This window comes from Myxocyprinus asiaticus, chromosome 29 (genome assembly GCF_019703515.2).
Source record: "Myxocyprinus asiaticus isolate MX2 ecotype Aquarium Trade chromosome 29, UBuf_Myxa_2, whole genome shotgun sequence".
Taxonomy (NCBI): domain Eukaryota; kingdom Metazoa; phylum Chordata; class Actinopteri; order Cypriniformes; family Catostomidae; genus Myxocyprinus; species Myxocyprinus asiaticus.
In genome coordinates this window covers 2,447,112-2,471,596 of record NC_059372.1, presented here as the reverse complement: position 1 = coordinate 2,471,596, position 24,485 = coordinate 2,447,112, and the positions used below count along the sequence as shown (strand labels likewise).

The window sequence follows — 24,485 nt, the reverse complement described above, 5'->3', positions numbered from 1 at the left end:
CGGTGCGGGGCAACTTTGTTTACTACATTAAGAAATAAATATTTAAAATGTACCCAAGCATCATCAACTGATAAGGTGTTTTGTGTGTTTTCCCATTTAACTCTATTTAGGTGATCTTTGAATATTTCATCATTATAATTTGTAAACAGTCTAGTCCTTACTGTTTTATGACTACTACATTTTTGTTTAAAACATTTCCTTGTACAGAATATAATATAATGATCACTGACACCATATTCTATCAGTCCTCTCTGGGAAATATACTTTTCATCAGACACCAAAATAAGGTCAGTAGTACTATCACCACTGTCCCAAACCCTAGCGGGTTTATTGTCTGTCTAAACCACTGGTAAGACAGTTCTCTAAACTTATTGATTCTTTTAATTTAATACAGTCAGTCTGTGATGCTACACATAGGCATGGTCACACGCTTGACCTGATTTTATCCTTGGGTTTATCCATTTGTAATGTGTTTACAGAGGACAATTATCTATCTGACCATAAACCTTTAACCATGTTAAACTTCCTCCTCTTACATCTAAAAGTCGACTTGCTGATTTTCATTTTCGACCTGTTGATGAGTCTACAGCAAATCTTTTTGGTGAAGGCTTATGTAGCATAACCATTTTTCACTATTATTGAGGCCCTTAAACCCTCCCTAGGCACAGAGGAGCTGACTGTCCTTTTTAATTCTGTATGTCTGGACATTATGAATTATGTTTCTCCTCTCAGACTAAAATGTCCCAAATCTCAACCTCAGCAATGGTTAAACAATGAGATGTGTGCTCTTAGGCATGTCTGTAGGAAAGCCAAATGCAGGTGGAAGAGAGACAAGTTACAGATCTCCTATGAAATGTTAAGAGATTCTCTCAGTAAATACCAGCATGTGGTCAAAGCTGCAAGGACAAAATATTTCTCAGATTTCATAAATAAAAATGCGCACTGCCCAAAAGTTTTTAGTATCATAAACAAGCTGCTAATCCCGGCTACCTCACCCAAATGCCTGTGAAGAATTTTTAAACATTTCTGTAAACATGATTGATCTTAGACCACATATTACACCTTCTAGTATTGGATTGGTGATTCCCATTCCAAGTTCTTGTTTATTCGTCTGTTTTGAACCTGTCTCTATTCCAATCTGAAAGGACATAGTCAATCATATGAAACTGACATCCACTCCTTTATAACGAACTTTTTAAAGACCTGTTTGTCACCATAGGTCCTAGTTTACAGTCCATTGTAAATAGCTCCTTAACTAATGGTATCGTCCCATCCTGTCTTAAACACGCAGTGGTTCATCCTTTAATAATAAATTTTAAAAAAATGGTCTTGACGCTACAATAATGAAAATTTTTTGCCCAATCTCAAAATTACAGTTTTTATCTACAGTTTTAGAGAAGGTTGTTTTATCTCAATTTACCCCTTTTTTATTAGAGAATGATATCCTGGATAAATTTCAATTAGGATTTAGAGTCGGTCACAGCACAGAGACAGCTCTGTTAAAAGTTGTAAATTATTTGTTAGTAGCTGTTGACTCTGGGCTGTCTGTAATTTTAATCATGTTAGATCTCAGCACAGCATTCAACACTGTTGATCACTCAATTCTTTTAGACCGTTTGGAGTGTGATGTCGGCATTTGAGGGACCACAATAAAATGGTTTGTTTCTTATCTGCATGATAGAACATTCTCCCGTGAACATTAGAAACTATTAGAAACTATTCCTCCTCTTTGGTTACCTTAAAATATGGCCTCCGTCAAGGTTCTATTTTGGGTCCTATTCTGTTTTCATTATATATGCGCCCTCTAGGGTCTATTTACTGCCATCATGCCATTTCTTATCACATGTATGCGGATGACACACAGTTATATCTACCTTTGAAATTTGTGAATAATCAGTCTCTGAAGTCCCTTATGGACTGTTTGGATAATATTTAAGTTGGTAATCTAATTTTCTACAACTTAATGAAAGTCAGAGGTTATTATATTTGGTCCACCAAACTATACAGAGAAGATAACCAGTACTCTTGCTCCCTTAGTGATAACTGTGAAAGACAGTCCGAGAAATCTAGGTGTTATAACTGATTCAACCCTTAGCTTTGATAAATAGATAAATTATGTTGTACAAGGCAGCTTTTATCAGCTTAGAATGATTTCCAGGCTAAAACCTGTACTTAGTTTCAAAGATTTTGAGATAGTAGTTCATGCTTTTATTACTTCTAGGCTGGACTATTGTAACTCTCTTTATGCAGGACTCTGTCAGCGGCAACCGTCCCACCTGCAGCTTATACACAATGCTGCAGCCAGGCTACTAACTGGCATTAAAAAGTGGGAGCGTATTACCCCTTGTTATTATCTCTTCACTGGCTGCCGGTTCTGTACAGGATTGAGTTTAAGATTGTATTATTTGTTTTTAAAGCACTACACAATTTGTCTTCACATTACATTGCAGATCTCCTAAGCATTTATACTTCCTCTAGGCCACTGAGGTCTACAAACCAAATGTTGCAGGCTGACCCTCAGTCCAAGCAAAAGTCAAAGGGTGATCAAGCATTCTCTGTAGATGCTCCTAAATTATGGGATAATTTTCCCCTTTATATTTGTTCATCTATACAGATTTTTAAGTCTCAGCTGAAAACACATCTTTTTACACTGGCATTTGAATTGGGGGAATCCTGAGTACTGGAAATACCTGCTCTGACATTGATCTCATCTTGTATATGCAGCTTTTTATTAGAGTTTACAACACTTTAAAATGTACTGTGTATGTGTGTTGATGGTGTTTGTTAATTTACTATTTTTAAATTTCTAAATTGTGAAGCATTTTGGTCAACTCTGTTGTTTTTCAATGTGCTATATAAATAAAACTGAGTTGAGTTGAGTAAGTGTGCTGGGGCCTTAAGGCGTCTCTCCAGTATGAATCCTTGTGTGGTTATTAAGGTTTCTTTTCCCAATGAAACCTTTTCCACACAGATGGCACATGTAAGGCTTCTCTCCAGTATGAATCCTTATGTGGTTATTAAGTTTTCTTTTATCTATGAAACCTTTTCCACACTGATGGCATGTGTAAGGCCTCTCTCCAGTATGAATTCTTGTGTGTACATCAAGATTTTCTTTACGTGTGAAACTCTTTCCACACTGATTGCAAGAGAAAGGTTTCTCTCCAGTATGAATCCTTATGTGTACATTAAGTTGTCCTTGATTTGTGAAACCTTTTCCACACTGATGGCAAGTGTAAGGCCTCTCTCCAGTATGAATCCTTATGTGGTTATTAAGGTTTCTTTTATCTCTGAAACCTTTTCCACACTGATGGCAAGAGAAAGGTTTCTCTCCAGTGTGAATTCTTATGTGCACATTAAGACTTTCTTTATAAGCAAAACTCTTTCCACAGTGATGACATGAATAAGGCTTTTCTTCAGTGTGAATTCTTGTGTGTACATCAAGATTATCTTTACGTTTGAAACTCTTTCCACACTGGTGGCATGTGAAAGGTCTCTCTCCAGTGTGAACATTAATGTGCACATTAAGTTTACTTTTATCTATGAAACCTTTTCCACACAGATGACATGTGTAAGGTGTCTCTCCAGTATGAATCCTTGTGTGGTTATAAAGGTTTCTTTTATATATGAAACCTTTTCCACACTGATGACATGTGTAAGACCTCTCTCCAGTATGAATCCTTGTGTGGTTATTAAGGTTTCTTTTATCTATGAATCCTTTTCCACACAGATGACATGTGTAAGGCTTCTCTCCAGTATGATTCATTGTGTGGTTATAAAGGTTTATTTTATATATGAAACCTTTTCCACACTGATGACATGTGTAAGGCTTCTCTCCAGTATGAATCCTTGTGTGGTTATAAAGGTTTCTTTTATATATGAAACCTTTTCCACACTGATGACATGTGTATGGCCTCTCTCCAGTATGAATCCTTGTGTGGTTATTAAGGTTTCTTTTATCTATGAAACCTTTTCCACACAGATGACATGTGAAAGGTTTCTCTCCAGTATGAATCATTGTGTGGTTATAAAGGTTTCCTTTATGTGTGAAACTTTTTCCACACTGATGGCATGTGTAAGGCCTCTCTCCAGTGTGAATTTTTGTGTGTACATCAAGATAATCTTTACGTGTGAAACTCTTTCCACACTGATGGCATGTGTAAGGCTTCTCTCCAGTATGAATCCTTGTGTGGTAATTAAGGTTTCTTTTATCTATAAAACCTTTTCCACACTGATGGCATGTGTACGGCTTCTCTCCAGTATGAATCCTTGTGTGGTTATTAAGGTTTATTTTATATATGAAACCTTTTCCACACTGATGGCATGTGTATGGCCTCTCTCCAGTATGAATCCTTGTGTGGTTATTGAGGTTTCTTTTATCTATGAAACCTTTTCCACACAGATGACATGTGTAAGGCTTCTCTCCAGTGTGAATCCTTGTGTGGTTATAAAGGTTTCCTTTTTGTATGAAACTTTTTCCACATTGATGGCATGTGTAAGGCCTCTCTCCAGTGTGAATTTTTGTGTGTAAATCAAGATAATCTTTACGCGTGAAACTCTTTCCACACTGATGGCATGAGAAAGGTTTCTCTCCAGTATGAATTCTTATGTGCACATTAAGACTTTCTTTACGAGCAAAACCCTTTCCACAAAGATGGCATGTGTAGGGCTTCTCTCCAGAGTGAACTCTTGTGTGTATATTAAGATCTCTTTTATTTGTGAAACATTTTCCACACTGAGAGCAGGTGAAAGGATTTTGGGCTGTTCTTCGTTGAGGCTTTTTAGGTGCGAAATTCTCTTCTGTCTTTGAGCCACTCAAAAACTTTTCTCCTGTTGTGAAATCATGATGTTTCTGACTCTGAAGTTTCTCCTCCATTTCATTTAGATCTCGACTTTCTTCTTTCATGTCCATCAGCCCTACAATGAACACAGTAAATTGACAAAACTTGTGAATCCATATATTTATGCTAGGGCTGTTGGCTTCCAATTCAATTTTTTAATCAAATTAATAAAATGCCTATTTATTTATCAAAGAGAATGCAGGGCATATAATATGTATAATAATTCAAATATTCAGATTGAAATGTATTGTAATAGTGTGGCAGATGAGTAAAGCATAGATAAAACATATAAGTCAATATATTGTTCCTTGACCACTGCCCCGCCACCAGGAGATGTTCCAGTATAAATGGGGTGAAACATCTGTGATGGGTGGCTTCCAGCTGATGACCTCATAGCTGGACTGAAGGCACTGGCGGAAATTTTACGTGGATGCTTTCTGTTCCTCTGTGATGCTGCTTCCTGTTGCTGCTGGCGCATTGCTCAAGTTAGTGTTTGTAGCCTGCTAGCCTGCTTAGCATTTCCTGTTTTTCTATTCTCAGCATTTTAGCCTTTAATCTATTTTACCACACACATGAATATTTTTCTGCCTTTTCTACTTTCATCACAATTTATGCTGCATGCATCCGTTTTTAACTCTGCGTTTTTTACACAGATTATTGCATCAATCTCAAACCCCACTGCTCAAGAACCACAACACCTATACAACAAACAACTGCAGTAAGTTATGGCACCAACACACGTTATCGCAACTTACACTGAATGCCATGCTTACTATTGCTTCATCCGTCAGCAGTGAGGGATTTACATGTGATAAATGTAAGGAATTATTTAGACTGACGGAGAAGATTTATGAGTTAGAGACACGAAACGAATGTTAATGGAGGTCAGTGAGAAAGAAAAGCCATTAGATATTGTATAAGATGCAGCAGGTACAGCGAGCAACACACATGCCCCTGTTCTGGCTGTAGAGCCCCAGCAGCAGGGCAACTGGGTGAAGTCTCTGTGGCATAATCACAGGGCAATGCGACACCACTCTCGCATTCTTGCTATAGCCTTTTCGGCCGCACTTTTTCACTGACTTTAGAACCGAAAGGTGACGTAACAGGTTATCTAGCTACGTGATAGTTTTACATAACAGATTTTTCCTATAGCATATGTTATGTTTATGTCTTGATTGAGAATCCCACCAGTTTACAAAGCAGATAGCTGCGATCTTAATAACTGTGTAGTCCCCTTACTGAACAAAACAATGCACAAAATAAGATGAGAAGATTGTTAGAAAAGCTAACAAAGTTGGCAAATGTAATAACTTTCTGAGATCAGCTGCAGAGAGAGGACACCGGCGATTCTGTGTTTATCTCGAGCGTGACTAACTGTATTCAATTCCCTAGTTAGTTAGCTGACTGGTCTATGTCTGAGCACAGAGTCCAAACATTGTTGCTCCCTCCACTGCCACTTTTGCTTAGGTCTTTCTTATGGTCACTGTTCTCTCTTTTAAAGTAATAGTTCACCCAAAAATTAAAATGCTCTCATTATTCACTTACCCTGATGCCATCCCAGATCGATAAGTTTATGTAAGAAACAAGTCGATAATGAAAATGTTTTTAACTTTAAATCGGCGCTTCCATCCAGGGCTCTGATGCTGTTTCAAATGGCTGAACTCTCGCGTGACGTGCGTTCTTCTGTTGTAAATAAGCGCCACTTCACAATTCTTGCGTGAATTCTTACGTCATGCTTCATGTCAGCTGCTGGAAAGAAGTGCTTTTTAAAAGTTAATAAAGTTTTAATTATCTATTTATTTTTTACCCTAACGTATCAGTTTGCTTCAGAAGACACTCACTGATAGACTGGAGTCATGTAGATTACTTTTTTCTGCTGCCTAAATATGACTTTTGGAGTTTTCTTTTCGTCAAAGTGCTGGCACCCATGTACTTCCATTTTAAGGACCTGGCAGAGCTCCATCTTCCTCTAAAAATCTTCATTTATGTTCTGCTGAAGAAAGACAGTCTTGCACATCTGGGATGGCATCAGGGTAAGTGAATATGAGAATTTAAATTTTTGGGTGAAGCCCAAACTGAAGCCGGCTGCGTTTCTCCTCGTAAACTCTCTGTTTCCCCTTTGTGATCTCTCTAGTTTATCTTGGATCTCCGTAGAAGACCATATCGTAAGTAGAGTGCTGGTGTTATAGAGTGAAGAAATAATCCTTGTTTGGAAAACTTTACTTGGTGATGAAACATTATCCCACCCTCTGCCCCCTGATGTAATTGGTTCCTATGTAGAGACCAGCAAGCTTTTGGTGCTGTTGCAGAACCAGTGTTTCCACCTTGGAATGGCCTTTTCTGCAGTGGAAATGCACTGAACAATTCGAGATTTAGTACCAGCCAGTAACTTGCCCCCGAACCATGTTGGTGGAAAAGGGCTAGAGTTTCTAACAGGTTCTCCCCACTCAGTAATGCACCCACTGAAAATGCTATTGAAAGCGCCCTGGTTATAGGTGATTCTGTTTTAAGAAACATGGGACTAGAGACTCCAGCCACCATTATTAAATGTTTGCTGGGAGTTAGAGTGCCTGATATCAGATCAAATTTAAAAGTGCTGGCTAATGCCAAACGTAGATTTTCTAAGATTGTTATTCACGTCGATGATGATGTCCGGCTTCGCCAGTCAGAGATCTTAATACGAAAGAGGTGTGTGAACGTACAAAAATGATGTAAGACACTGTAACATGGTCTGGCCCCCTCCCAGCTTGTCACGGTGACTAGATTTACAGTAGATTAGTCTTACTGAATGGCTGGATATCTGAGTGGTGTCCGGAGAATAGCATAGGTTTTATAGACAATTGGATCAAGTTTTTGGGGTAAACCTGATCTGCAAAAGAAAGATGGAATCCATCCCTGTAGGAAAGGTGCTGTTCTCCTCTCTATTAAATTGGCTCACAGTCTTAATAGTTTAAGTGTTTGACTCACTGGAGCCCAGGTCAGGAAGCAGACATACTGGCTTAACCAACCATTTGCTAGCTGCACTGAGACGTCACATAAACTAGAACACACAGAGTTTGTATCACCTAGATATCATATAGAGACTGTGTCTGTTTCCTGAACAACCAAACAAAAAAAACCCTCTAGTCATTCAGACATTTTTTTATTGAGGTCAAACTAGAAAATGACAAAAAAGGTAAGATAAACATCAAATAAAGTTTGGGCTACTAAACATTAGATCTCTTTCTTCTAAAGCACTAATTGTAAATTAAATTATTACAGATCATAGTCTGGATGCCCTCTGTTTAACAGAAACCTGGCTCAAATCAGATGAATATATTAGTTTGAGTCTAGTCCCCCAGCTTATTGTTATAAACATGACCCTCACCTGAAGGGTCAAGGAGGAGGTGATGCTACAATTTACAATGGAGTTTTTGGTGTTAATCAGAGGTCAGGATACAAGTTTTATTCTATTGTAGTGATTGGGCTTACTGTGACATTGTCCAGTATAAATAGAAATCTCTGTTGTCTGTCACTCTTGCTGCTAAAGTTACTCAATCAACATGTTATCGTTTTGGTAGAACTATTCTTTCGACCACTAAAGATTCACTAATAATCTTCCTGACCAGTCTCACAAGTATGCCAAAAAGTTCAAAAGAACTTGATGTAGCGACAGAAAATATAGATACAGTCTTCTACAGCACTCTAGATAGTGTTTCCCACTTTTTGACTGAAGAAAGTTAAAGAGAAAAGCCCTACCCACACTGTGGTACAATGATCACACTCATGCTCATAAGAGTGTAGCTCATTTCAAAATATTCTCTTGTAGCACAGTAGTAATGACTATATGAATTTCTTACATTTATTTGAGGCCATCAGAAAGAAAATTGGAATTATGCAACCGTCTGCAACAACACCTCAGAAACCCCAAAGTATTCCCAATGCACAACTTCAGTACTTCCCTGTTGTAGCTTAAGAGCTAATAAAACTTGTAAAATCATCAAAACTAACAACATGTATGCTATACCCTATGCCAACTAAACTACTGAAAGAGGTGTTTCCTTTAATCTCAGAACCTCTTCTCAATTTTATTAACTTCTTGCTATATTAAGGATATGACCTTTTATATCTACCTATAAAATACTGGAAAAGGTAGTGTCCTCCCACTCTTTTTTACAGAGAAATGGCATCTGTGAAGTATTTAAACCAGGATTTATAACCCATCATAGCACAGAGACTGCATTTAGAGTTACAAATAACTTGCTCTTATCATCTGATCATGGCCACATCTCTCTTCTTGTACTTTTAGATCTTAGTGCTGCCGTCGACACCATAGATAACAACCTTCTCCTGGATAGGATTAGGAATTATGTTGCCACTCATGCACAGGCATTGGAATGGTTTAGGTCCTATTTATCTGACTGCTACCACTCTGTGTAAACAAGAAGTTTTTCAAGCCAAGTAGATGTAAAGTACGGACAGGTGCCACAGGGCACAGTCTTAGGTCCCCTGCTTTTCTCCTTATACACTGATAAGCCAAAACATTATGACCACCTGCCTAATATGCTGTTGGTCCTCTGCTTGCCGCCAAAACAGCGCCGACCCTCTGAGACATGGAGACATCTACAAGATCCCTGAAGGTGTCCTGTGGTATCTGGCACTAAGACATTAGCAGCAGATCCTTTAGTCCTGTAAGATGCAAGGATCATCACATCTTACAGCATCTTATCTGATCGATGCCATGGATCAGACTTGTTGGTCCAGCACATCTCATAGATGCTCAATCGGATTGAGATCTGGGTGATTTGGAGTCCAGGGCAACAGCTTGAACTCTTCATCATGTTCCTCAAACCATTCCTAAACAATGTGGTAGGGCGCATTATCCTGCTGAATGAGGCCACTGCCATCAGGGAATACCACTGCCATGATGGGGTGTTCCTGGTCTGCAAAAGTGTTAAGGTAGGAGGCATGTGTCAAATTGATGTGCACATGAATGGCCAGACGCAGTGTTACCCAGCAGAACATTGCACAGAGCATCATACTCCCTCCACTGGCTTGTCGTCTTTCCACAGTGCATCCTGGTACCATCACTTACCCAGGTAAATGGCGCACACGTAAACAGCCATCCACGTGATGTAAAAGAAACAGGACTCATTGGACCAGGCTACCTTCTTTCACTGCTCTAATGTCCAGTTCTAATGCTTGCATGCCCATTGTAGGTACATTCAATGGTGGGCAGGGGTCATTATGGAGCCCCATACGCAGCAGGGTGCAATGCACTGTTTGTTGTGGCACATTCCTTATGTAACCATCATTAAAATTTTCTGTGACATGTGCCACAGCAGACCTTCTGTCAGTTCGGACCAGATGTGATAGACTTCTTTGCCCTCGTGCATCGATGAGCCTTGGGTGCCCAAAACCCTGTTGCCGGTTTGTGATTTGTCCCTCCTCTGAACACTGTCGGTAGGTACTCAACACTGCTGACTGGGTGCACCCCACAAGCCTTGTCGTTTCAGAGATGCTCTGACCCAGTGTCTGGCCATAAAAATTTGGCCCTTGTCAAAGTCACTTAGGTCTTTACTCCTGCCCATTTCTCATGCATTCAACATGTTGACTATGAAAACTAATTGTTCGCATACCATCTAATCTACCCAGACCTTGTAATGTGACCTTGTTAGGAGATGATCAACGTTATTCGCTTCACCTGCGAGTAGTCATAATATTTTGGCTCATCAGTGTATATACTTTCCCATACTTGTTTTGTTGAAGTGACATTTCGATTTGTTTAGTTGTAGGCCTGCCTCGTATACGCACTGAACAATGTCTTTGAGCGTGCGGTCATGTTCAATCTGTGAACGACCCAAGAGAATAACATCATCAAGGTAGTCACAGTCCCTGCACAACTGTTACCAGCATCTTCTGAAATGCAGTGTTGCTGAGGCCAGCCCATACAGTACCTGGCAGAATTTAAATGAATAAGTACTGAGAGCAGCTTAGATTTTGTCTCTCTTCGTTTAATGGAAGCTGGAAATACGCACTCTCCAAATTAATTGTAGAAAAAGCAGTTGCCCCACGTAACTGACAACAGTTCATCAATGTGCGGCAGTGGTTAGCTGTCCATATTAACAGCCTTGTTGGTCTTTTTCTGCACAACAACGATCAGGGAGACCCATGGCGAGGCATCCACTCTCTCGATTATGAGAGATATATATCAGTCTGCTTTTTTATTCCCACCGTTACTCCTGGTCGGAGTCTTTCATAAATATTTAGTTCATACGTAGGGTTACGCTCTACTTAAGTTTAATGGTGTAATGCTAAAATATTTAAGGGAAAACAAGGGAATGAGGAACACCTGGAGAAACAAACAGGGGAAAACCAAACATAAAAATAATAAACAAAAGGACTACAAAACTAACAGGAAACAGGAACGGGGAACTAAACAAGGATTTCAAAATAAAAGTCTAAACACAATGGAATATGTGACAGAGCCCCCCTTTAAGGAGCAGATTCCAGACGCTCCCAAAAAATTGTCCATAGGGTGTGGGGGGAAGGGTGAAACAGGCAGTTCAAGGGGGCACAAGGGTCAAGGGGAGCAGAGGAACAAGGCAAAGTCAGGGAGGTTTGAGACCAAGGTGGAGCCGGAGAGATGGAGAGTGAGGGCAACGCTGCAGGCTCGGAGGACCAAGTTGGAGCCAGAGGTTCAGAGGGCTGAGGTGGAGCTGTAGACCAGAGAGTCCAGAGCAGATCAGGTGGACTGTCAGGAGACCAAGGAGACCGAGGAGCAGATCAGGCGGAGAGCCAGGAGACCAAGGAGACCAGAGCAGATCTGGTGGAAGGCCAGGAGACCAAGGAGACCAGAGCAGATCAGGTGGATGATCGGGAGACCAGAGCATATCAGACGGATGGCCAGGAGACCAAGGAGACCAGAGCAGATCAGGTGGATGGCCAGGAGACCAAGGAGACCAGAGCAGATCAGGTGGATGGCCAGGAGACCAAGGAGAACAGAGCAGATCAGGTGGATGGCCAGGGGATCAAGGAGACCAGAGCAGATCAGGCGGACGGCCAGGAGACCAAGGAGACCAGAGCAGATCAGGCGGACGGCCAGGAGACCAAGGAGACCAGAGCAGATCAGGCGGACGGCCAGGAGACCAAGGAGACCAGAGCAGATCAGGCGGACGGCCAGGAGACCAAGGAGACCAGAGCAGATCAGGCGGATGGCCAGGAGACCAAGGAGACCACCTCAGCATAGGGACTGGGTCAAGAGTCCTGGTAGGCAGCCACAGGGCCGAGACAGGGTCAGGAGGTCTGGGAGGTGGCCGCAGGGCCGAGACAGGGTCAGGAGGCTTGGGAGGCGGCCGCAGGGCCGAGACAGGGTCAGGAGGCTTGGGAGGCGGCCGCAGGGCCGAGACAGGGTCAGGAGGCCTGGGGTGCGGCCACAGGGCCGAGACAGGGTCAGGAGGCCTGGGGTGTGGCCACAGGGCCGAGACAGGGTCAGGAGGCCTGGGGTGCGGCCACAGGGCCGAGACAGGGTCAGGAGGCCTGGGGTACGGCCACAGGGCCGAGACAGGGTCAGGAGGCCTGGGGTACGGCCACAGGGCCGAGACAAGGTCAGGAGGCCTGGGGTGTGGCCACAGGGCCGAGACAGGGTCAGGAGGCCTGGGGTGCGGCCACAGGGCCGAGACAGGGTCAGGAGGCCTGGGGTGCGGCCACAGGGCCGAGACAGGGTCAGGAGGCCTGGGGTACGGCCACAGGGCCGAGACAAGGTCAGGAGGCCAGGGAGGTGGCCACAGAACAGGGACTGGGTCAGGCAGCGGAGCCACTGGAGGAGGGGTGGGCAGAGCTGCTGTAAGAGGAGTCTCTGATAAGGCGGTCGGAACCGCTGAAGGAGTCGTCTCAGGAGTAGCGGGCAGGGCCGCTGGAGGAAGAGTCTCTGGAGGTGCGGGTTGAACCCCTGGAGGAGGAGTCCCTGGAGGAGTGGGTGGCACCACTGGAGGAGTCGTCTCTGGGGGAGTGGGCGGAGCCGTGGAAGACTCTGAGGGCGGAGCTGTGGGAGGCTCAAGGGGCAAAGCCCTGCAAGGCAGAGCAGTGGGATGCTCGAGGGGCGAAGCCTCTGTGGTCGTGAACACTGGCAGAGACTTGGGAACGAGCTCTGTGGTCGTGAACACTGGCAGAGACTCGGGAACGACCTCCATGGTCGTAAACATGGGCAGAGACTTGGGAATGACCTCTGTGGTCGTGAACACTGGCAGAGACTTAGGAATGACCTCCATAGTCGTGAGCACTGGCAGCGACTGGGGAGAAGGTGTCCTTCTCTTCCTTTTCTGGACAGCTGGGAGCGTAGTCATGGGAGCGGACGAGGCCAAAGGCATAGGCGCTGGCTCGTTGGCCGTGGCAGGCGTGGGCGCTAGCTCGTTGGCCGTGGCAGGCTTGGACGAAGGTGCCGTGGAAGGCTTGGAGCAAGGAGCCGTGGAAGGCTTGGAGCAAGGAGCCGTGGAAGGCTTGGAGCAAGGAGCCGTGGAAGGCTTGGAGCACGGAGCCGTGGAAGGCTTGGAGCACGGAGCTGTGGACGGCTTGGAGCAAGGAGTTGTGGACGGCTTGGAGCAAGGAGCTGTGGACAGCTTGGATGAGGGAGCAGAAGATGCAGGTTTTGGCCCGGGGTTCCCGCCATAATCCACTGTGTAAAGGGATCCGCAAAGTTCCAGAGTCTTCTCCACATATTCGTAGAGTGTCCAGTGAAGATCAGCCAAAGGCATCAGTTCCTTCAGTGCACTATACAGACCGGTCCGGAAGAAAACCACCAGAGAGCGGTCTGGATAGTGCACTAAATTCGCTAGCTCTAAACACTCACGGATGTGATCCTCAAATGGATGGTCCCCTTGCTTCAGAAGCAGAATTCTGACAGACGCTAGATCCATTTTTGGTCAGTCTTTCTGTGACGAGGCAGGTGAGCAATGAGGATCTAAATGCAGCTTTAATAACACAAAGATAAACAAAGAAACTCAGAATATAAGGAAACAAAACACAGGGAACCAAGCACAGAGCATCAAACAATACATGCGAAGACTGACCAAGAAACCAGGGGAAACAAAGGCTTAAATACACAAGGGAAAACAAGGGAACGAGGAACACCTGGGGAAACAATCAGGAGAAAACCAATCATAAAAAGAAACTACAAAATGACTACAAAACTAACAGGAAACAGGAACAGGGAACTAAACAAGGATTTCAAAATAAAAGTCTAAACTCAGAAACAGGGAATACGTGACACTACCATACGTTACATAAAATAATTATCATATGACAATTGCCTCCTCCCCTACCTAGTGCAATTTACATTTCAAGTTCAAGGAATTCCACTGTTAAAAACAGTTTTTTTTTTAAAGTTCAATAAATGCATTATGTTTTCAAAGTCAGTGAGTCATCGTGTTAAATAATCGTGATCTCAATATTGACCAAAATAATCATGATTATGATTTTTGCATCAAGAAGACATATACTGCATTCCAAACTGTATAAATTATGTTTTCATATGACACTTCAAAGAGAAAACAATGATGGCTACACTGTAGGATTGTTACAGGCAGAATTTTTTAATAAGATTTACTTAAATTGTGACTTCAAAATGATTGTTTTATTCATGACATTTATTTAAAATGACATTTTATTACACCTTTCAGCCCTCTTAAACTCACAGTGGAAGGTAAAATCTTTGAAGAAAAGGCGGGACACTTTTTAGTGATAAAATCATCTGGTAAAAGATTCTGACATGATGGTGGATTGTCATGAAAAAACATTAAAGAAACATACCTGCAGGAATAAAATCATCATCTTCATCACTCTGTTGTTCCTCTGCTGTGGTTTCTTCTTTTATCTCCTCCTGCTTATCTTCGATCTTCACTGGTGTCTGCAGCATCTGCTGTTCTCCAGCATTACAGACAGAAGTCAGAGACTCTGTGGAGGTTTGATCATCATCATCATCATCATCTTCATTACTCTGTTGTTCCTCTACTTTGATTTCTCCTCTCATATTCATCATGTTCCTGTAGTCCAGCAGCTTCACTGAACACATCTTCACTAGTGTCTGCAGCATCTGCTGTTCTCCAGCATTACAGACAGAAGTCAGAGACTCTGTGGAGGTTTGATCACCCTGATTGCCGTCAGTAGAACAGAGTAAAGTGAGCTGTGTGTCTTTGGATCTCTGTTCAGAGAGTTTGTCCAGCAAGCGCTGTGGTGTGGACTGATCTCTGCCACTCCACACTGAATTCTGACATTCTGTGGAGGTCCCATCAGTCACACACACTGAAGATTGACAGGAAACCTTTTTCAGCTCCTGACAAACACAACACAATCACATCTGTAGCGTTCATCATATCACATCAATTGAAAGCTTACAATCTCAACTTTAAGGATGAAATGAATGTTTAACCTGTAACCTGTCGTCTCTCTCCATCAGCTTTGTCTTGAGTGACATCACCTCTTTCTTCAGCTGAGAGATTTCTGTGATGAAATCATCAATATCCAGCATGGACAGATCAGTTCCTACTGATTTACTGCAGATGACATCCACCTGCTCTCTCATGATGAACATCTGAATACAAAAATATCATCATTATATGATTGACAGACTGACATTCATCAAACTCAAAAAGATTATTATAGGATTAAACACAAGAACAGATCTGTTAAAAAAAACTATTTCTAAGAGGTTATAAATACAAATGCGTGTTTTTGTTTAGTTTAATTTTCCTGACAGCAGGAATATTACCAGATATTGTAACAAGCTATTTATACAATATATTATCACCTTCAAATCATAACTGATTAGCAACAGGGTTCTCTCTCCATATTATCTGTCAACACAAAACAACCATTTTTAATGTATGTGCTAAGTATTGATTTATACTTTTAAAGGGATGGTTCACCAAAAAATAAGAATTGTTGTTGCAAACCTGTATGACTTTCTTTAAGTTCACTGTAACTCAAAGGGAAATGTTAGGCAGAATGTTAGTTTCAGTCATCATTCACTTTCATTGTATAGAAAGAAGGGAAAAAAAGATGCATTGGTGACTGAGACTAACATTCTGCCTAACATCTTTTGTGTTTGGATGGATGGACAGATGGATGGATGGATAATAGATGAACAGATAGATGGATGGATAATAGATGAACAGATAGATGGATGATGAATGGATGAACAAATAGATAGATGGATGGATGGCTGGATGGATGAACAGATAGATAGATGGATGACAGATGAACAGATGGATGGATGGATGGATTGGCTTGATGAACAGACAGATAGATGGATGGATGGATAGACAGATGGATGATAGATGGATGAACAGATAGATATATGGATGGATGGATGGACAGATGAACATATAGGTATATGGATTGATGGATAGATGAACAGATGGATGGAAATATGACCTGATGGATGGATGGATATATGAACAGATGGATGGACGGATGGATTGGTTGAATGAACAGATAGATGGATGGATGGATGGATGGATGGGCTCGACTTTGTCATTGTTCTTTTACAGGTCTGTACAAAACTGAAGAAACATAGAAGCATCCATCCAGAAGTGGAAGGAGCTATATATATATATATATATATATATATATATATATATATATATATATATATATCACACACACACACACACACACACACACACACACATACATGCTGCACACATACACATGTATTAAATAAATTATGATAAAGTGCAAATTTTTAAGATGTGCAAATAGTAAACTGCTCAATCCAAATGAATAAACAGTATAAACCAAATAACAGAAGGTGCTTGACAGTGAATAAGGTAGAAATGGCAGGTAATTATTAAAGTACAAATGATATGTAAATTACAGCATATATACTACTGAATTGTAAAAACGTGCAAGTAGTACAGCAATGGAATATATAAATTTTTTAATTATTATTTTTATAAAAATTTTTAGGGTGAGTAATGATGACAGAAATGTCTGTTTTTTGGGGATGAACTATCTTTTTAACCCCCATTTTCAGAAATTAATTTCAGGCCCTGGTCCATCACAAAACAAAGGGACTTGCGGAGATAAGCTTCTTTTACGGTCATTAAAACGCAAAAAAAAAAAAAAAAACAAAACAAAAAAAAGAACATGCACAGAAAAATACTAATCAACATGAACCTTTATGTACATATAACAAATACATAAAATTATGTAAAACAGATTAAACACGTACCGAACTGTCAGCTCTTCATTCATCGTGTTTTATGGCGGTTGGCAAAACAACTCACGGTGTTTCCCGCCATCTACTGGACTGGTGTGTATCACACAAGCCCGAAAATTACTTCAAGACAATCGAGTATTTTAATCAGAAAATTATTGACAGACATTAAAATTTGAATAAACATTCAATTAATCTAACTAGGCCAACATTAAACTACTTTCTTACCACTGAAGTGAACAGTTTAGCGGAGACATCTCTGCTTCTCTTAATTTGATGTCAACAAAAATCTTCTCGGTTATACTCACATCATGTTCAGTTCCTTCAAAAGACTTAAACCTTTAACAAATCAATCACATGTATACTTAATATCACACTTAGAAGTAATTTTTTATTGAGAAAATAGATAAATGAATGTCTGTCAGGTCGATGACCGGCGGAATGACCGTTAATTTTAAAATTGCGCAAGGGCGCGAATTTCAGTTGAGAAATAAAGCACGTGCCAATCAAATGCGCGTGCATACAGTATTTCAGATGCAGTGAGTAAGTTCGAAAAATAGAAGGCACGTATTAAATAATTAATGTATACTTTTCACGTCTGCTTTTTTATAATCTGTTCAAATCCCAAAAACTCTGATCTACAATATAAACACTAAAAACATTGTAATTTAATAGATATAAGCAACAATTTATTAACAGTAGATCATCAGTGATCACTCTCCTGTATTCCGATAACCCGGTATTATTACAACAGACCTTGTTTTTCTCTAGGTGCACCATCAGTCAAAATCAACATGAACGTAACAAACAATAAAGGTTAAATAAATATTGAATAATTTACTTCATATGTGTCTTTATTTGTAAAATCTTGTGCTAATCGTGCATTAGTACACAAAAAATTACAGAGTTTCAGCCTTAGTTACAATGACGTTTTCATACATATCCTGTATATTCACCTGATGAAGGGTTTTGTATATTTCTGACGATGTTTTAAAGTAAGAGACACAATGTATGTGCTGACAGGATATGTTTCCAAATACTTGCCCTTGCTTAACCCTTGTTCCACATTTTTGTCTTTTTCATTTTTGTTTTTTCGATCATTTTGGCTGTGTTAATGCCAACGGCATAAATTTAGCCAAAGGTGTGTATTTTGGGGGGAATTTTGATATTTCAACCACAGTTCCTAAAATACATCTATAATACACTGTGTACACAAAATAGTTACACTCAGGACCTTCAGGACAAAAATGTCCCAATTGAAACCCATTAAAACTGCAGTATTTGATCCCAGTGTCATTAAAGCATAAAATCATGAATTCTATGATATTATGCTTTTATTCCGGTGCCCTGGCTTCAAAATTAAATTTTGTTATTTTCCACCAGATGGCGGCATTCTTCTCATGTTTAGCCTATGGAGCAAATACATTCTTTTTTCCTATTTTCTTTTTGCTGTATTATAGAGCACTGCAGGCCAATTGAATAAATGATGCAGCTACAATTGTGTGGGTGTGTTGGTATTGATGTCAGAGTGTGTTTTGTATGTGTGTAATGTGTGTGTGTGTGTGTGTGTGTGTGTGTGTGTGCATGTAAAAAAACAAAAGTGGCATTATGTAAACAAACTGGCATTTAAAGGGTTAAAATCCTGAAAATAAATGAATATTTGGAAGTTATGATCAGAACTGATGTTGGTTAAAAAAAAGTGACTAATTTAAAGTGGAAAATAATATTCATATATAATATTATTATGGCAGCTTTTTGACGTAGACATTTTTGTCCTCTAAGAACCCCTGAGTAACTTTTTTAAACTGACACATAAGGGTTCAAAAGTGCGGCAAGGATAAAAGTTTGTTTTTTGTGTTCAACAGAAGAGAGAAAGTCATACAGGTTTGGAACAACATGAGGATGAGTAAATTATGACAGAAGGTTCATTTTTGGTTGAACTATTATTTTAAATGTAGTTTGGCAGACGTTGTAACGTTTATGATTTAAAATCTGTTTCATACATTTATGTCAGTGGAAATAGAAAATCTGTCACTTCAAATTGTTCTGCATAATCACAGTATTTATAGCAAGTCTGTCCACTGTTGGCTATCTTTGGAACGCTTTCCAGTCATGACAGTGCAGCTCCTATCTATTTGAATGGAGAAAGAACACAATCTCAAAAATGGTTAGTCAAGATTACGATCAAAGAATATATTTCAAATTAGTAATAAAATTGGATAATATTGGAATCATAAATTGTGCTTCTATACCTCAGATTACGCTAAAACACGCAATTTTCCCAGTTTGTATACTAATGCGCATGCGCGTTAGCGAGTTGATTGACAGGCTATGTCTGTATCTAAAAGGCGATTGGCTCCTTTAACTGTAAGGCGGGACTTCGTGACATCCGTTGGGCGTTCCAATTTCTCCCATTCATTTAAATAGTAGTGGCCCGTCTCTGCTAAATAATCTCTGGCATACTGCTGTAAAACAGTTTCAAGTACATAATGCATTTAAAGTGAGACAACAGGGTTGATTAATCAGATGTAGGTATTAGTTCTCAAACGCATCAACACTTCAGTCCAGCAGGTGGCGAGAAAGCGCCAGAAATGGTTTTGCAAACCACCAGAAAACACAAGAAGAACTCCTTTCGAGCGATCAGTTTGGTAGGTGTTATAGATATGTATTTTATTGTCTAATTTTTGTATGTTATTTGTCTATCTTTGGCGTTGTAATTACTTCAAAAGAAGCTTATTATCGCCTGATGTAGCTTGTTTTGTGATGAACACTTTAAAATATTAAGTTTCAGGAAAAACAAGCAGAAAAAACGGATGATAAATTAGCTCTTTAAATTCAGCGGCTGATTTTAAATGAATTAAATGTAGTTGTTATGGATCAGGTGGGGATGTGCGCGTGCACGTGAATGATTTTACTTGCATTTTCAGCAGATTCGTTTAATGTGAATTACCAAGGAGCAAAGAAAAGACGTTTTGCACATCATAAAATTTTTTGGTATCATTATTAACCCGCTTTGTATGATTGATGTCTGTTCCAATGAATCTGACTCAGTTTAAGAGCGATTTTAACATGTTTTACCATGTTAACGTGGGACATTTGTTTGTCAGCAAGAAGTTTTTGTAAGGAAGTCAAATTAATTTAAAATATAATAAAATTTAGTATGATCACATATTCCTTTATATATTTTAATAAGTACAGTTCAAAATAAGTATGTGGTTTTATTTTTACCTAAAAATATCTGTTACGCCGAATGACCATGGTTTGTTACTCTGAATGACGTTTTGTCAGAAAGCAAGAGAGTGTATTGGTATTGTCATTGTTCCCATTATTGCAATGTTTTTAGTATTAGTCTGTATCATTAAATTAGTTTTAATAATATTCTTGAGTAAATGACAGCATAATGACAGCATAAGCAGATGTTGAAAAAAATAAGCATTTTATTCTATGAGTCATGTGAATAATGGTGCAACCTGAACAACATGCATAACAAAGCCCTTTAAACCGAAAGGTACAACAGTGGGAAGTTTAAAAACCTACAGGTTGTGTAGCCCACTAGAAGAACAGATTGTTATACCTGTATAAACAAAACAAACATTGGTGGCAGTACAATATATTAATTATCTCTAATGTCATTGAGAACTTAGAACTTAAAGAACACACACACTGTGATCAGGATTTCCACCCAAGTCTGCTTGCTTGCTTCTCTGATAGCTGAAATGCAGAGTTCATGCAATTATTGACGTGAACATAAAATTACTCACATGGATATAAACTCAGTGTTATTAATTATGAATACATGTTATCAGGATGGGTATTTTGGGTGGGGAATCCCTTCAGTGGCCTCTCTTGAACTTGACATAAGGAGGGGGGACTCTGTCCAGAAATAGTTGTAAGCTATTATTCTGACAATTGCAATCCTCCATACCTTTCTCGTCTCTTTGCTAAGAGTGCTGCCCTAGCTACTGGGTCTGCATATACTTTCTGGCGGTGCCTAGCAACTCTCTCTTTGTTCGTGGGCATCTAAAATAAATCAGTAATATTAATTAACTTTATTAAAAATAAAAAATACAAAAATGCATTAAAATATTAATATTTATAAAGTTTAACACATACAGGTGCATCTCAGTAAATTAGAATGTCGTGGAAAAGTTCATTTATTTCAGTAATTCAACTCAAATTGTGAAACTCGTGTATTAAATAAATTCAGTGCACACAGACTGAAGTAGTTTAAGTCTTTGGTTCTTTTAATTGTGATGATTTTGGCTCACATTTAACAAAAACCCACCAATTCACTATCTCAAAAAATTAGAATATGGTGACATGCCAATCAGCTAATCAACTCAAAACACCTGCAAAGGTTTCCTGAGCCTTCAAAATGGTCTCTCAGTTTGGTTCACTAGGCTACACAATCATGGGGAAGACTGTTGATCTGACAGTTGTCCAGAAGACAATCATTGACACCCTTCACAAGGAGGGTAAGCCACAAACATTCATTGCCAAAGAAGCTGGCTGTTTACAGAGTGCTGTATCCAAGCATGTTAACAGAAAGTTGAGTGGAAGGAAAAAGTGTGGAAGAAAAAGATGCACAACAAACCGAGAGAACCGCAGCCTTATGGGGATTGTCAAGCAAAATCGATTCAAGAATTTGGGTGAACTTCACAAGGAATGGACTGAGGCTGGGGTCAAGGCATCAAGAGCCACCACACACAGACGTGTCAAGGAATTTGGTTACAGTTGTCGTATTCCTCTTGTTAAGCCACTCCTGAACCACAGACAACGTTAGAGGCGTCTTACCTGGGCTAAGGAGAAGAAGAACTGGACTGTTGCCCAGTGGTCCAAAGTCCTCTTTTCAGATGAGAGCAAGTTTTGTATTTCATTTGGAAACCAAGGTCCTAAAGGAAGGGTGGAGAAGGGTGGAGAAGCTCATAGCCCAAGTTGCTTGAAGTCCAGTGTTAAGTTTCCACAGTCTGTGATGATTTGGGGTGCAATGTCATCTGCTGGTGTTGGTCCATTGTGTTTTTTGAAAACCAAAGTCACTGCACCCATTTACCAAGAAACTTTGGAGCACTTCATGCTTCCTTCTGCTGACCAGCTTTTTAAAGATGCTGATTTCATTTTCCAGCAGGATTTGGCACCTGCCCACACTGCCAAAAGCACCAAAAGTTGGTTAAATGACCATGGTGTTGGTGTGCTTGACTGGCCAGCAAACTCACCAGACCTGAACCCCATAGAGAATCTATGGGGTATTGTCAAGAGGAAAATGAGAAACAAGAGACCAAAAAATGCAGATGAGCTGAAGGCCACTGTCAAAGAAACCTGGGCTTCCATCCCACCTTAGCAGTGCCACAAACTGATCACCTCCATGCCATGCCGAATTGAGGCAGTAATTAAAGCAAAAGGAGCCCCTACCAAGTATTGAGTACATATACAGTAAATGAACATACTTTCCAGAAGGCCAACAATTCACAAAAAATGTTTTTTTTATTGGTCTTATGATGTATTCTAATTTTTTGAGATAGTGAATTGGTGGGTTTTTGTTAAATGTGAGCCAAAATCATCACAATTAAAAGAACCAAAGACTTAAACTACTTCAGTCTGTGTGCATTGAATTTATTTAATACACGAGTTTCACAATTTGAGTTGAATTACTGAAATAAATGAGCTTTTCCACGACATTCTAATTTATTGAGATGCACCTGTATTTGTCAGTGCTAAACATCCCTCATTTAACTGAAATATAAATAAAATGCTAAAATCGTTATTTAAACAGTGATACTGTCATTCAGTGTAATGAAACTGTGGTGTAACAGAGAATTTGCATTACACTGAATGACAAGAACATTACCCTGAATGACGAAACTCCTACTTCAGCTTATATTGCAGGCTATCAACTGGCTACCTATATCAAATAGTGATCTTAACCAGTAAAATTAATCACAGTTATTCACAACATCTACTTATTGTTCAAAAAATCTAACAATAAAAGTGTTTTTTTTTTTGGCATTTCGCTGAATGACATGTGGTTTCGTAACTTAGGTTACCACACCATGAAAAGGTGAAATTATAAAATATTTAAGAGCAATAAACTCACCTTGCTGCAGCACCACTTGGTCTTCAGGGTGCCTTTTGATGATGTCACAGACTGTTGAATGACTATTAGTTTTTGATGACATTTCAAAATGGCTTCTTGATCCTGTTACACTGAATGACCTCTAACAAACTGCATATTTGGGACAAAAGTCCCCTGGTTATTTTAATACTTAAGAAAAACAATAAGACATATTCCTTTTAATATAACACAGCCAACACTTATTTGAACATGCCAAGAAAACAAATATATTTTTTTACTTGGTATTTTTAGTTCAGTCCCTTAATCTGGAAGACCATTGGGGCACCACACAAAACCGAACAACCAGCTTCCTCCATTCCTCTCGATTCTCTGTCTTTCTCAGGGAGCCGCTCAATATCAAGCCTGTCAACTATTGGATGCTGTCTTCCCACCTCTTTCTCTGCCTGCCTCTCTTTCTTTTCCCTTGTATGGTGCCTTGCGGGATTGTCTTGGAAAGTCCTGATGATCTTGAGACATAACCGTACCACTGCAGTTTGCAGTTTTTCACAGTGGTCAGGAGGTCCTCATGAGGTCAAATGGCTTGTCTGATCCTTTGCCATATCTCTTCATTGGTGACATGATATTTGAATGAGACACCAAGAATCTTTCAGAAGCATCTCATCTCAGTGGCCTTAATCCTTTTCCCTAAGTCAGCTGTAATGGTCCATGATTCACAGGCATAGAGGAATATAGAGATCACTAGTGAGTGAATCAGTCTGATCTTTGAGCTGAGTGCAATGTTCTTGTCACTCCAGATGGGCTTCAGTTTTGTCTTCGCTATCCTGGAGAGTACTTCAGGCTTCGATCCTTCATCTGTTACAATTGTCCCCAAATACTTAAAGCTGTGGACTATTTCCAGCTTCGTACCATTGACCCTGATGTCAGAACTGAATCCCTTGGTGTTGTTGGTCATCAACTTGGTCTTCTCTGTACTGATCTCCATGCCGTAGGCTGTAGAGGTTTTGTTGAGGCTCTCTACAAAGCTTGTAAGCTCTTGTTCTTTTCCTGCTAGTCCATCAATGTCGTCGGCAAAATGTAAGTTGGTGATTGTTCTGCCTCCGATGCTGACTGTCCCTTCATGCTTTTCCAGTGCATCAGCCATGATTCTTTCCAGAAAGATGTTGAAGAGTGTGGGAGAGAGCAGACAGCCTTGTCTGACTCCGATTGTTGTTCTGAACCAGTCCCCAATGCTGCCGTTGAAGTATACTGCACTGGTGGCCTTGTCAAAGAGGTGCACTATTGCTGTGGTGAGGTTAGCATTTATGTTTTACAGTCTCATGGTCGCCCACAAGGCTGCATGCCATACCCTGTCAAATGCCTTCTTGAAGTCCACGAAGACGTTTTG

General features: G+C 40.2%; 3 protein-coding genes and 1 long non-coding RNA gene across 12 annotated transcripts in view; 2 read left to right on the top strand and 2 right to left on the bottom strand.

The window, feature by feature from the left end:
• Positions 1 to 24,485, bottom strand: part of LOC127419881 (gastrula zinc finger protein XlCGF7.1-like) — a 380,158-nt gene that overhangs the window by 23,319 nt on the left and 332,354 nt on the right. The window lies entirely within an intron of this gene.
• The window catches only part of LOC127419889 (uncharacterized), a 172,910-nt gene that overhangs the window by 71,334 nt on the left and 77,091 nt on the right, over positions 1 to 24,485 (top strand). The gene's annotated exons all lie outside the window — the stretch shown is intronic.
• The window catches only part of LOC127419866 (zinc finger protein 260-like), a 100,866-nt gene continuing 79,264 nt past the window's right edge, over positions 2,884 to 24,485 (bottom strand). Inside the window, exons 4-6 of one of the 4 annotated variants that reach the window (XM_051661655.1) lie at positions 14,625 to 15,147; positions 4,387 to 4,914; positions 2,884 to 3,966 (exon numbers count right to left, since the gene is read on the bottom strand). In XM_051661655.1, the coding sequence (XP_051517615.1) occupies positions 2,897 to 3,966; positions 4,387 to 4,914; positions 14,625 to 15,147 (2,121 nt within the window). In that variant the 3' untranslated portion in view covers positions 2,884 to 2,896. Of the gene's footprint in view, positions 4,915 to 14,624; positions 15,148 to 15,243; positions 15,808 to 24,485 lie in introns of those variants that run through there. The other 3 variants (XM_051661654.1, XM_051661652.1, XM_051661653.1) reach the window with 3 other exon arrangements.
• The window catches only part of LOC127419869 (gastrula zinc finger protein XlCGF57.1-like), a 40,848-nt gene continuing 35,833 nt past the window's right edge, over positions 19,471 to 24,485 (top strand). For all 3 annotated transcript variants that reach the window (XM_051661658.1, XM_051661657.1, XM_051661656.1), the window contains exon 1: positions 19,471 to 19,679. In XM_051661658.1, coding sequence (XP_051517618.1) covers positions 19,623 to 19,679 — 57 coding nt within the window. In that variant the 5' untranslated portion in view covers positions 19,471 to 19,622. The remainder of the gene's footprint in view (positions 19,680 to 24,485) is intronic.